This window comes from Clinocottus analis, unplaced genomic scaffold (genome assembly GCF_023055335.1).
Source record: "Clinocottus analis isolate CAN_PGR_092001 unplaced genomic scaffold, fCliAna1.0.p SCAF_6, whole genome shotgun sequence".
NCBI classification, from domain to species: Eukaryota; Metazoa; Chordata; class Actinopteri; order Perciformes; family Cottidae; genus Clinocottus; species Clinocottus analis.
In genome coordinates this window covers 1,798,669-1,811,545 of record NW_027176218.1, presented here as the reverse complement: position 1 = coordinate 1,811,545, position 12,877 = coordinate 1,798,669, and the positions used below count along the sequence as shown (strand labels likewise).

The window sequence follows — 12,877 nt, the reverse complement described above, 5'->3', positions numbered from 1 at the left end:
CCTGACCACCAGGGGGCGACTCCTCTGGTTGTATAGAAGTATATGCTTCATGCGTTAAAGCTGCATTCTCTCTCCTGACCACCAGGGGGCGACTCCTCTGGTTGTATAGAAGTATATGCTTCATGCGTTAAAGCTGCATTCTCTCCCCTGACCACCAGGGGGCGATTCCTCTGGTTGTATAGAAGTATATGCTTCATGCGTTAAAGCTGCATTCTCTCTCCTGACCACCAGGGGGCGATTCCTCTGGTTGTATAGAAGTATATGCTTCATGCGTTAAAGCTGCATTCTCTCTCCTGACCACCAGGGGGCGATTCGTCTGGTTGTATAGAAGTCTATGCTTCATGTGATAAAAAGTTCAACCAGTTGGACCCACTGCTTCTTTTCTTACCTTTCACAATAAAAGCCCTACAGACATACATTGTTGTTTGTCACAAACAGGCTGTTTATATTTATGAGGACGAAGACAAATCAACTCTGTAACCAGACAAAAGCGATGCAGCATCACGTCTTCGGTTTTCTTTTACAAACATGTCCTAAGTTGTTTTTGTGCGCTGTAACTTTAACAGGTGTTTTGTCGTTTCAGGTGGATCTATCAGACGCCTGAACTCACCTGCTCGCCTCACCTGAACTCTCACTTGGTTTTTAAACACTGTTTCACACTAAAATGTCACTTTTTAATGAACACATCTCATTGAATCGTCACATCGGTCCGTTCTGGTGAAAGAAATCGTCTTTTCTTCAGTTCTTCTGACTCACAATAACTTCTTCAGGATGTTTTCAAATGTAAATTAAAACTCCGGAAACAACTTTTTTTTATTTGCCGTCCGGTTTCTGGCTAGCTTTTCCTTTTGTTTGTTTGTTGTTATTGTTGAAGCCTAACACAACTTGCCAAGTTTGGTTGGCAATTATGTCAAATCAAGTTGTAACGTTCCACAGTTTTAATATATTCTGTCACATTTACAATGAGTTTTGTTTTTCTTTCGTCCTAAAAGAATGTTTTCTTGGATTAATAAATAAATAATATATATATATATATATATATATATATATATATTATGTGAACAGGATATATTATTATTTATTTATTTATATATATATATATATATATATATATATATATATATATATTATATATATATATATATATATATATATAAATAAATAAATAAACACACATCTCTTGCTCTTCTTGGTAAAAACTGTCTCTGGTGTCTTGTTATAAATCAGAAGACAACCAGCAGTTTCTCCTCTGAGTCCAACAAACACAACGAGACGTTTCTCTGTAAATATTAACATTTATTTAAGTATACAATTTAGTATTCTCATTCCCCCCCAAACCCCTTTTCACAGGTTCAGCCTCTGCAGGACGGATTCAAACCTCTGAACTCCGGCAGGTCGCCGGGTCCTTTCTCTTCAAGCCGCTCGCAAACGCCACATTTGGTTTATTAATATTACTATTTACTCTTTTAAAAAAACAAATTATCCTCCACGACGAGGCATTTACAGTCGCGTTTGCATAAGATGATGGTGTGTTAAGTGGAAGAGGATGAATTGCATTTTTCATATATTCTTATTTTTTTAAGTTCTTTTGCGTGATGTTTTATTTTGAAATAGCGACCGGAGCGTCTGGATGTTTCCCCTCCTGCGGGGAAAGTAACGGAATGACGTCACAACGAAAAACAACCAACCAGACATGAAGAACAAAACCTCTATCTTTACACAAATGCCACAGTGTGTGTGTGTGTGTGTGTGTGTGTGTGTGTGTGTGTGTGTGTGTGTGTGTGTGTGTGTGTCGCGTCCTCAGCCATGTTTTTCTGTTTGTTTTGAAGGTTGAGAAACCTTCAGCTTTTAAAAGTGTTCGCTCGAAACGACAAAGAAAAACTAAAACGCACACCTGAAGAACACAAAACGTAACTAAACTGTATGAACTGTGTGCAAATTAAGAGCTTTTTAAACTTCATTAAAAAAGAAAAAGAGGCGACCGAGCCGCCGCTTTTTGGTCAAAAGAAATTGTTTTAGTGAACAAAACAACACGACCGAACTTCAATTCATCAGGAAACTCGTGTTGTCGAAGCCGCCGCGTCAAAGCCAAAGAGGATCCTGCCCGATTGGTCGCTGACGCCGCCCTTCATCTTCATCTTCATCTTCATCTTCATCTTCAGTTTGTTTCATCGGCGAAAAACGAAAACAAAGAAGAAGAAAAAACATAAAAACTTCAAAAACAAAAAAAGTGTCAGACTCCGAGTGTTTCACGCCAACGGTGATGAAACACAGCGAGCGACTCCACGCTAAGCTTTCTACTGAGGAAGAGGAGGGTGAAGGGTCTTTACCGGTGAGGAAGAGGATGATCAAGGGTCTTTACTGGTGAGGAGGAAGATAAAGAGTCTTCACCGGTGAGGAGGAGGATGAAGAGTCTTTACTGATGAAGATGATGAAGAGTCTTTACCGATGAGGAGGAAGATGAAGAGTAGTTACCGGTGAGGAAGATGATGATGATGAAGAGTCTTTACCGGTGAGGATGATGACGTGTGACGAGTTAACCGATGAGGTATTGCACGGATTAATTACAATAAATTGTAAAAAAAAAAAAAAAAAAGCAGTAAAAAAGCAAAAATAAATAAACAGCCACTTCATAGAACATTTACATCGTAGTGTTAGTTGGATGCTGGAAGATTTTAAGAGGATTATTTAGTGTCAGCCGTAAGGGGAGGGGGGGGGAGAGGAAGGGGGACGAGGGGGGAGGGGCTTCACTAGTCGTCCCACTCGTCATCGTCTTCGAAGTCCTCGTCTTCGTCGTCATCCTCGTCTTCGTCTAGGGGGGAAACAGATTGCAGGTTAAAGAACACGGGGAGCGGACGTTCTGATTGGTCGATCGTCCCGGACGCCGACCAATCAGATTTTCAGGTTTGACGAGGTGGGCGTGTTCTTCCACCCGTAAATGGCCTTCAAAGTAAAAGCAGCGCCGGCTGTATTGTTGTTCTGGAGCCCCGGCTAGCAGTCGCCCCCCCCCCCTCCAGGTTCCAAGCTATGTGCTAAGCTAATAAGCTAAGCTAACCTGTTTGTGGTCAGTTACCTGAGGAATGGATGGCTTTGCTCCTCTTCTGCATGACTTCCATGAGAGCGCCGACGATGCCCGCCGACGACGCCGGCGGCGGCGTCCCGGACTCCGGCGGCTCCGGCACCTGGAGGCACAAAACAAGAGCCGGAGGTTCCGGTTCGTCACGGGGAGAACGGCGGCGGCGGCGGCGGCGGCGGCGTTCATTTTTGAGGGGGAAACGAAACGGCGAATCTTACGTTCTTGAGCTGGATGCCCTGGCGGATCTGGTCCAGCAGGGCGTCCCGGCCCACGCCGGAGGTGGAGGAGGCGGGGCCCCGGTGGTTCTGCTCCACCTTCTTCAGCTGGGTTCCTCCCCGGATCTGCTCCAGCAGCGCCGTCGGCCCGCCGGGGCTCGGCGAATGAGGAGAGTCTTTGACCCCCGAGCCGCCGCCGCCGTCCAGCTCCGGGACGGGAGGGGGAGGAGGCGGCGGAGGAGGAGGAGCGGGGGCGGAGACTGGAGACTGCTGGGCCAATGGGGGAGGTGGAGGGGGCGGGGCTTGTGGGGTATTGATGGAGGAGGAGTGCAGGGAAGACGGAGGAGGAGGATGAGGAGGAGGCTGCTGCTGCTGGTGGTGATGAAGGTGGTGGTGGTGGTGGGGAGGTGGAGGAGGAGTGGGCTGGTGACCTCTGGTGGGGGGAGGCGGAGGGGGCGGGGCTCCCAGAGCGCCAGGTCTGCAGGGGGGCGGAGGGGGAGGAGCGGAGGAGGGCGCTCTGGACGGAGGAGGAGGAGGCGGAGCTCCACGTCCTCCTCTGGATGGGGGAGGAGGAGGGAGAGGGGGAGCAGACGAGTTGTGAGGAGGAGGAGGAGGAGGAGGGGGGGGAGGGCCGCCACGAGAAGGAGGTGGGGGAGGCGCTGCAGGGGGAGGAGTCACAGCGTCAGAGACCACGCTCTTTTACAAACTGATGCAAGACTTTAAGATCAAGAAGATCAAGACTGAAGGGCTCTGGAGGTTGTGTGTGTGTCTCTCTGTGTGTGTGTGTTTCTGTGCGTGTTTGTGTGAGTGTGTGTCTCTCTGTGTGTGTGTTTGTGTGTGCGCGTGTCTCTCTCTCTGTGTGTCTCTCTATATGTGTGTCTCTGTGTGTGTACGTGTGTCTCTGAGTGTGTGTCTGTGTGAGTCTCTCTGTGCGTGTCTCTCTCTCTGTGTGTGTGTGTGTTTGTGTGTGTGTGTATGTGTCCTCACCCTTCCTTCTCAGCTTGTTCTTTACAGTGTGTGTGTCTCTGTGAGGTGTGTGTGTCCTCAACCTGCCTCCTCAGCTCGTTCTTCATTGTGTGTGTGTGTGTGTGTGTGCGCGTGTCTCTCTCTCTCTGTGTGTGTGTGTGTCTCTCTATATGCGTGTCTCTGTGTGTGTACGTGTGTGTCTCTGAGTGTGTGTCTGTGTGAGTCTCTCTGTGCGTGTTTCTCTGTGTGTGTGTGTGTGTATGTGTCCTCACCCTTCCTTCTCAGCTTGTTCTTTACAGTGTGTGTGTGTCTCCGTGAGGTGTGTGTGTCCTCACCCTGCCTCCTCAGCTCGTTCTTCACTGTGTGTGTGTGTGTGTGTGTCTCTGTGAGGTGTGTGTGTGTGTGTGTGTGTGTGTGTCCTCACCCTGCCTCCTCAGCTCGTTCTTCACTGTGTGTGTGTGTGTGTGTGTCTCTGTGAGGTGTGTGTGTGTGTGTGTGTGTGTGTCCTCACCCTGCCTCCTCAGCTCGTTCTTCACTGCCTCCACGCCTCCTTTCTTCTCGATGAAGTCGTAGATGACCTTCGACGTCTCTCGGTCCTTCAGCTGCGCCTCAGAGATCCCACACATGTCGAACAGGTTCTTCAGCTCGGGGTCCAGGTTGTTCAGCTGCACACAAACAACAAACACACAACAACAAACACACAACAAGCGCCAACAGTTACATTCAAAATGTACTTTTATTGTAAAGCACTTCCTATTGTTTTATTTTGAAGTGTTTTATTCTGTAGTTTTCTTTGAAGGAACCGTGTTCATCCTGTAACTTCAGACTTCATTTAGTCTCAGTGTGACGCCTGGTGGCCAACAGGAGGAATTACACGCTGCACGGAGGAAAAACAACACTTGTTTTCCACCATATGAGATGTTTAAGATGTGAACAGGATGCGCCCTCTTCCTCCACTAAATATATAAATATACTCGAGTCTAACTATATAACACCTGCCACAGCCGGTGCTAATAATGGAGGCTAATAATGGAGGCTAACATGGAGGCGCTACGCCTTAAAGTTTCTCTGGTTTGTCGGTCTCAGACGAGTAAATCATGACGTCGTAGTTGCTCTGAAGAGCTCAGAGTTTAATGATTTCTGGTTTCGGTATATATTTCTTATTATGCGGCGCGTTCGAGGACCGTCGGAGAGATGAACATCCGACGATGATCGTTTGCAGCGTCGGCGCAGTAAACCGGTGAGTTCGCCTCCAGAGCTTCTGACATGTTTGTGAATATTAAAAGGAAGCAAAAAAAAAAAAAAGAGCCCATTGTGTGATGTCATCATGCAGCCGCCACACAGGTCGCTATTGTGCCGAGTGTGTGTGTGTGTGTGTGTGTGTGTGTGTGTGTGCACTCACATCAAAACCCGTGTTTGGATCCCAGCCCACGTGACCGATGTGCCTGAAGAAGACGAGACAGACGTGTGGTGAGATCACACGCATTAATATACAGAGGCATGTTCAGCGTGTGCACCCGAATAGCAAGCCCACACACACACACACACACACACAGACACACACACACACTCATCAGTGAGAGTGACATCAGTCAGAGAGACAGAGAGGTCATTGAACGCTCTCAGACCGCAACGTAACATGTTTACCGTTTCCATGAAGAAGAGTGAGTGTTACTGCGGCATCACACACACGGACACACAACACAGACACACACTTCCTAAAGACCACATTTCAAGTCATCCGATGTGTTTGTGAGAACAAAAAAAAGCCGTGGAGATACTTCTTAATAAAACTCAATAACTATTGCAATTTGATTTAAAAAAAAGACTTATTGCCATTTCTGTTCACTTGTTTTTTCACACGAGACCAAGCGAAAGAGTTCTAATCACGAGCTTCTGAGAGGCTTTTATTTTGAAAGGGCTCTAAATGGATTCAGTAGAAAATGGAGACAGAGACGTCCTGAAGTCAGCCGGTCTGGATTCATTTCTTTCTTTCAGAAACATTGTTGTTCTTTGTGTTTTATTTTGGTAGAAAACTACCAAAATAAAAGAGATAACTTGTAGCGATTGTTACATTGTTTCAAACGTTGTTGCTTCTTTTCTTTCTGTTTGTGAAGAGCCTGAAGTAGCTTTAATAAGCACCAGACAAATACAATGTATCATTATGAATTATATTTCATGAAACAAGCCCGGTGAGTTGCATTATGGGAAACGTAGGACCCAGTAACTTTTGACATTAGTAACTCACTGGAAGTTGCTCGGCGTGCCGATGTCGGCCTTGGTCAGCTTCTTCTTCTTGCCTTTGGGCTTCTTGTCCTTGCGGCTCAGCCCGCTGTGGCTGCGCATGTTGTTGAGCTGGTACGGCTGCGGCGGCGGCTGCTGGTGGCCGTGGGAGTTGTGGAATCGGACGTTGTTTATCTCCGGGTTCTTGATGTCCACCGTGGCGATGTGCAGAGCTGGACCTGTATCGTGATGATATGGGACTGTGACTTTAGCATCATGCTAATGCCACATCGTGATAATATCGTATCGTGATAATATCGCATCGAGATAATGTAGTATCGTGATAATATCGTATTGTGATAATATCGTATCGTGATAATATCGTATCGTGATAATATCGTATCGTGATAATATCGTATCGTGATAATGTAGTATCGTGATAATATCGTATCGTGATAATATCGTATCGTGATAATATAGCACCGTGACGCAAGTATCGTGATATTATGTTAGTATCGTAACTTAAGTATTGTGCCAATATTGTATATTAACTTAAGTATTATGATAATATAATACCGTGACGCAAGTATCGTGATATTATCGTATACAATCTTAAGTATTGTGATAATATCGTACCGTGACTTAAGCATCATGCTAACGCCACATCGTGATAATATCGTATCGTGATAATATAGCACCGTGACGCAAGTATCGTGATATTATGTAAGTATCGTAACTTAAGTATTGTGCCAATATTGTATATTGACATAAGTTTTATGATAATACCACATTGTGACGAAAGTATCATGATTGCGTATCGTGACCCAAGTATTGTGATAATATTATATTGTGACTTAAGGATTGTGGTATTATCATATCGTGGTATTACTGTGATGTGACTTAAGTATCGTGATAATATCGTATTGTGATAATATCGTATCGTGGGATCTCTGATGATTCCCACTTCAAGTAGCTAAGGATCAATATAGTCAAAAAGCTCCTCTTCCTCTTCCTCCTCCTCTTCTTCCTTTTAATCTCCACAAAACCTAATCCACTACTGATCCCCAATCCAAATCCCCGGGACTCCGTGAATGCTGGACGTCTGTGACCACGACCCCAAAATGAGGGCTCGCCTCAAAGTCTGTGTTGAAAAGACTTTTATTTTAAGACTCTTCTTCTCTCATATATCTATTTGTTTCTGTGAAAACAAAAACCATGAATAAAAAGTATTTTCACTCACGTAGTACAAAGCTTCTCTCCAGAAATGACATTTTACGAGACCGCATTTGAACACAACATCGTAGCGTTACAAATACACCTTTTGTCCAATGCAGATCTTTACCGAGCAGCACCTGAACGCATCGTTACGACAGTTAATGCGACGCGTGTCCTTGTTATCGTTGTTTCCTCAGAGCTTCTTCAAAAACGCTGCGATCGAATCCCCGATTTACAGTTTGATTGTTGTGTATAAACATTCACGCTTCTGAATTAATAATATACCCGTCAACAACAGAAGTCTGGAGGTTTTGGGCGCAGTACCAAGACCCACCAGAGTCATCTTTTAACCGTTGATGCTGACTCACGGGGCCTTTTCCTCCCACGGAAACAAACAAACACACAAGTTAATCGAGTAAACAAACAAAACTGAAATGTTCAGCAGCAGCCGGCGGGATTACCGGATTACGGCCCGAACGTGCACCGCTGACGGGGTTTAAAGGGAGCGACAACCGAGGCCATGTGGTCTACATATGGCACAGAGGGAGAGGGGGGGTAACCTGACGGGAGGTTACAACGACGGCCAGATAGCGAAGCTTTGTAGTCCAGTCGGACCTCTGAGAAGACTACAAATATGTCGGACGGGATTTTGTAGAGCAGAAACAGAAAACAGACCCCGGAGGATGAAGCAGAGAGAACCTGAAGCGACGATGTCAACGTACCGGATTCAGGGTCACCTCGCTTCTCTGCAAAAGGGAAAAGATAACTTAAATTAAAACAAATCATAGTTTTCGAGCAAAATCGACACGTAATAAAAACGAGTTGAGAGAGGAGAGGGAGAGGAAACATGGCCGCCGCCGGAAAACAAGACGTCAGACAGAGAGAGGAAGCCTTCATCATGAGGAGGAGAAAGAAAAGGAGCTTCGTCCTCTTCCTCATCATCATCATCACAGTTTGAGAGGAGCTGAAGCCGAGAAGAGAAGGAAGAAGCGTCCCGAAGCTCTGGTCCTCAATTCCCTTTTGATTTCATATGCATTCATATGAAGTAACCTCGACAGGTTTCACCGATTTCTGAGAAAAAATTAAACGGATCGCAACTATTTATTTAATTTATTTTTGCAGATTGGGGCCATTTCTTGATTATTTGGTTTAAATCCGTGGATAAATAGTTTACGATCACAGTCAGAATTTGAGCGTAAAATCCTTCACTTTATTTTCTATAATTACGACGAGCGGCCGACTTCTTTCCTACTGACGTTAACGACTCATTGGACGATCCGCCCCCGTTAGCCAATCACGTCGCAGCGGCTCCGTGGCTCCTCCCCCTTTCGCTGCGTTCAGCTGTCGGGCCGAGTGGAGCGACGCGGACCACGGGTTGAGGACCGAGAATGTTTGTTTGCAGAAGAGAGAGAGAGTGTTTTGCAGTCTGAGAAAGGTGTGAAAGGTCACAGAGAGAGAGAGAGAGACACAAACACACACACACACAGAGAGAGAGAGACACACACACAGAGAGAGAGAGAGACACACACACACACACACACACTCTAAACGTACCGGTCTTGCGTTGCCGTCGGTTGAGCAGGTCGTTGATGGCGGCTCTGAATCTTTTGGCCTCTTCTTCGCTGGCAAAGTTCAAACCGATCTGACATGTCTGAGAGGAGGAAGAGGAGGAGGAGGAAGAGAAGATGAGGAGGAGGAAGGTGATTTATTTTATTCAAGAGAAAAACTGCACACTCACGTCTCCTGTAAACGAGACGAAGTAGGACCTGGAGCTGCTGATGGAGAAGTTGTGGTAAAGCTCCTGTTCGAAGGTGGTTCTCCCTTCCTGCAACACACACACACACACACACACACACACACACACACACACCCCCACACACCCACCCACACACACACACACACACACACACACACACACGTTACAAGCGACTTTCATTGGTGAACATTAAAGTGGAGTCGTGTGGAGACGACCCCGCCCTCGCCGCCCTCCCCGGGATGCGACCCCGTCGCCCGCCGCTCACCTTGATGTCGAACACTCGGATGAAGTAGGACCTCTGCGGGTTGTCCTTCACCAGGCAGACCACGCCGCAGCACCGCTTCACCCAGCAGCTCCTCTCGGCGCCGTAGACCTGGACCACCGCCGAGCACAGAGTCTGGACCCGCAAAGAAACATGTGCATGAGGCAGAGACTTCTATACAACCAGAGGAGTCGCACGCTGGTGGTCAGGAGAGAGAATGCAGCTTTGACACATGAGGCAGAGACTTCTATACAACCAGAGGACTGTGGACGAACGCCCTCAAAGTAAAGCAGAGCATCAGCTGCTTGACATTCCTCCGCTGTGTTTGACCTTCACTTCCGTGGGACAGGAAACGGAGCCCAGCTGCTCCGGCCCGTCTCCTGTTGTGTGTGTTTTTTTTTGGTCTGCAGAAGCATTGAACCCTCGGCTGAAAGAGAAAGTAACTCCAGCCGCCGAGGAGGAAGAGGAGGAGGAGGAAACGCCACCCGGGTTTCTCCTCTTCCCTCCTCCTAAGATTTACGAGCGAAGGTCGGAAGAGAGCAACGCCTTCCGCCGTGAAAGCATCACACGGGGGAAAAGGTCAAAAGGTCGGCCAGATAAACGCCTCAATCAGGGAAAGTACGCGGCCACAAACACTGCAGACGCTCTGCAGTCAAACCCACAGTTTATCATTATTTTGGTAGACATTTAAGTATTTAGATCTTTCTCCTTTTTATATTGTTGAAAACTGAACATTCATGGTCATTATTACCTGTGGAAACCTTTTGAAAAGACACAAGAGAACAAAAAGAAATTAGCCAAGAGGATTATTTGAAGACGCGTCATCGGCTGCAGCCTTTGTTTAAGTGACTTACTCATGAAAAGAACAACTTTAAACTGTCTCCGAAGGCTCAGAATAAAGGAGCGTACCCCATCAAAAGATTGATAATCCATCAGAAGTCAACATGAAGTCCAGCTGGTGGTTTTATTTTAATGCAGTTTGAGCCGGATTAGCTCATTAGCTTCTTCATTTAAGGACGCTCGTTTCTAAAAAAAACCTCTGAAATTGTGTTTTTTTTTTCTTCAAAGAAAACCAAACGTTACATCCTAGATCCAGCTTTCAGTTCTCTAACTCTGTCAGGGTACATTTATGGACATTATTTTATATATTTATAAATGAATGAATAAATGAATGGAAATTACAGTAAATAACTGATTTAATGTTTTTATTGGTTACATTGTTTTCCTTTTTTTCTTCATAAACTTGTTTTATGGACTTCGATAGGAAGGAAACAGCTGAGCGCACAAAAATAAACCTCACTTTGAGTGATAGAAATGACTTAGTGTATATATATATATATACACATATATATGTATAAATAAATATAAATGACAGTAACAACCTGTGATTTTAATGTTTTTATTGGTTGCATTGTTTTCTTTTTCTCCTCATAAACTTGGTTATTTGCCTTCAATTGGAAGGAAACAGCTGAGCGCACAGAAATAAACCTCACATTTAATAATAGAAATGTGTTTATGTATAAATAAAAGAAAATACATGTAAGTTTAATTATATATTCTACTGGAGATTCAATTGTAAATATTCATGCTCTCATTTATTGCACTCTGTTTATTGTTAAATGTTCAATGTGATGCATCTCCAGCCCTTGTTTGTGAAAACAAACACACACACACACACACACACACACACACACACACACACACAATATATATATATACATTACAAGTGTACAAACACATATTCTAACAGAAACATACTCGTATAGATACTACTGTGTATGTATTACAGTGTACATGTTATTGTAATATGATCTTAATGTTGGTATTATTCATGTTTGGCTGTATTTGATGTCCAGTGAGCTAATTTAATGTTACTAATCAGTCATCAAACTTTTTTTTGTGTCCATAATTGCACAAATAAACACATACATTATTTAAAATAGATATATTCTAACAGAAACTTACTCAGACATACTACTGTGCATTCAATAAAGTGTAAATGTTATTGTAATATTATCTAAATGTTGCTATTATTAATGTCTGTATGTATTTAAAGTGTAAAGTTTAATCTCTTTGGGGCTGAACAACTGAAGCTGAAGGGCAAACCAAACGCAGATAAAGGGGGGGGGGTCGCTATATTCTTTATTTATTTTAACGACTGCGTGAGAGATGAGTCTCACCGGTGTCACGAGCAACGCGTTAATTACCGTAAAGGAACAGGACTTACGGCGCATTTCCTGCCGAGGTACCCGAACAGACAGTCGTTCTCCTGCGGGGTCAGGAGGATGGAGCCCACGTTGGTCGCCCTGCGGGGCTGCGGGTGGTTGTTCATGGCTCCTGGGTTCCTCTCGTCAACGCGCCAGCCTCCCCGCCCTCCACCCTCCCACCGCAACAACAACTAAAAAAAAAAGCCGCAGTTCTCCGCGAGAAGGACTCAGCAAAACGCTGCAAATATTAGAAGAAATCCATGCGGGCTCCGGTCGCTGTGGCCTGCAGCCGGATCATGTCCGCTGAGTCCTCCCGACTCCCCCCTTTTTCCCGTTGCCCTGGCTCGCGCCGTTTGATTTTTTTTGGGAAAGCAACTTTAAATTGTTCTCCGTTTGAGAGTTAAATACAATAATGCGGACTTTGTTGCGTGTCCGTGAGCGGAGAAACGCTCAACTTTCATTCGGAAACTCCTGCAGATGCAGCAGCGATGCGTACATCCAACATGGCAGCCATGCGGGGCAGACCACTTTACAGAGCAGGGAGAGGGGTGTTTGCGTATGTGCGTGTGTGTGGAGGTAAAACTTTTGCTGTTATGTGTAATTATTGTAATGTAGGCGAACACACACGCGGAATTATGTAATTCAACGTTCATGTTCACGTGAAACTACGTATGGATGTGTGTTTTGAGGTAAATTGTGACGTTTAAATGCCACTACACAGGACAGAAATGAAATGGTTCGGTCCGACGTGGCGGCAGGAATGCAGCTCTGCGGAGGGAAGGGGAGGGGCGAGGGGCTGTGACGTAGAAAGGGGAGGAGCCAAATGGTGGACTTTAAAAAAAGAAGTAAATAAGACGCTCTTCTTCATAAATAACTTATAAACTGTTGAATATTTTTAAATAATATATATCTTTTTAAATAATACAAAAATATATAAATATTGTAACATAACTAGGC

General features: G+C 45.1%; 1 protein-coding gene across 1 annotated transcript; it reads right to left on the bottom strand.

Moving 5' to 3' along the window:
* Positions 1-2,144: 2,144 nt before the first annotated feature.
* On the bottom strand, positions 2,145-12,426 carry wasla (WASP like actin nucleation promoting factor a). Its single transcript, XM_068603840.1, has 10 exons — positions 11,941-12,426; positions 9,717-9,848; positions 9,434-9,520; positions 9,250-9,346; positions 6,506-6,719; positions 5,660-5,702; positions 4,769-4,922; positions 3,295-3,950; positions 3,074-3,182; positions 2,145-2,812 (listed from the first exon to the last, which is right to left on the bottom strand). The coding sequence occupies exons 1-10, from the start codon at positions 12,043-12,045 to the stop codon at positions 2,751-2,753; spliced, it is 1,659 nt and encodes a 552-aa protein (XP_068459941.1). The 5' UTR covers positions 12,046-12,426; the 3' UTR covers positions 2,145-2,750.
* Positions 12,427-12,877: the final 451 nt, after the last annotated feature.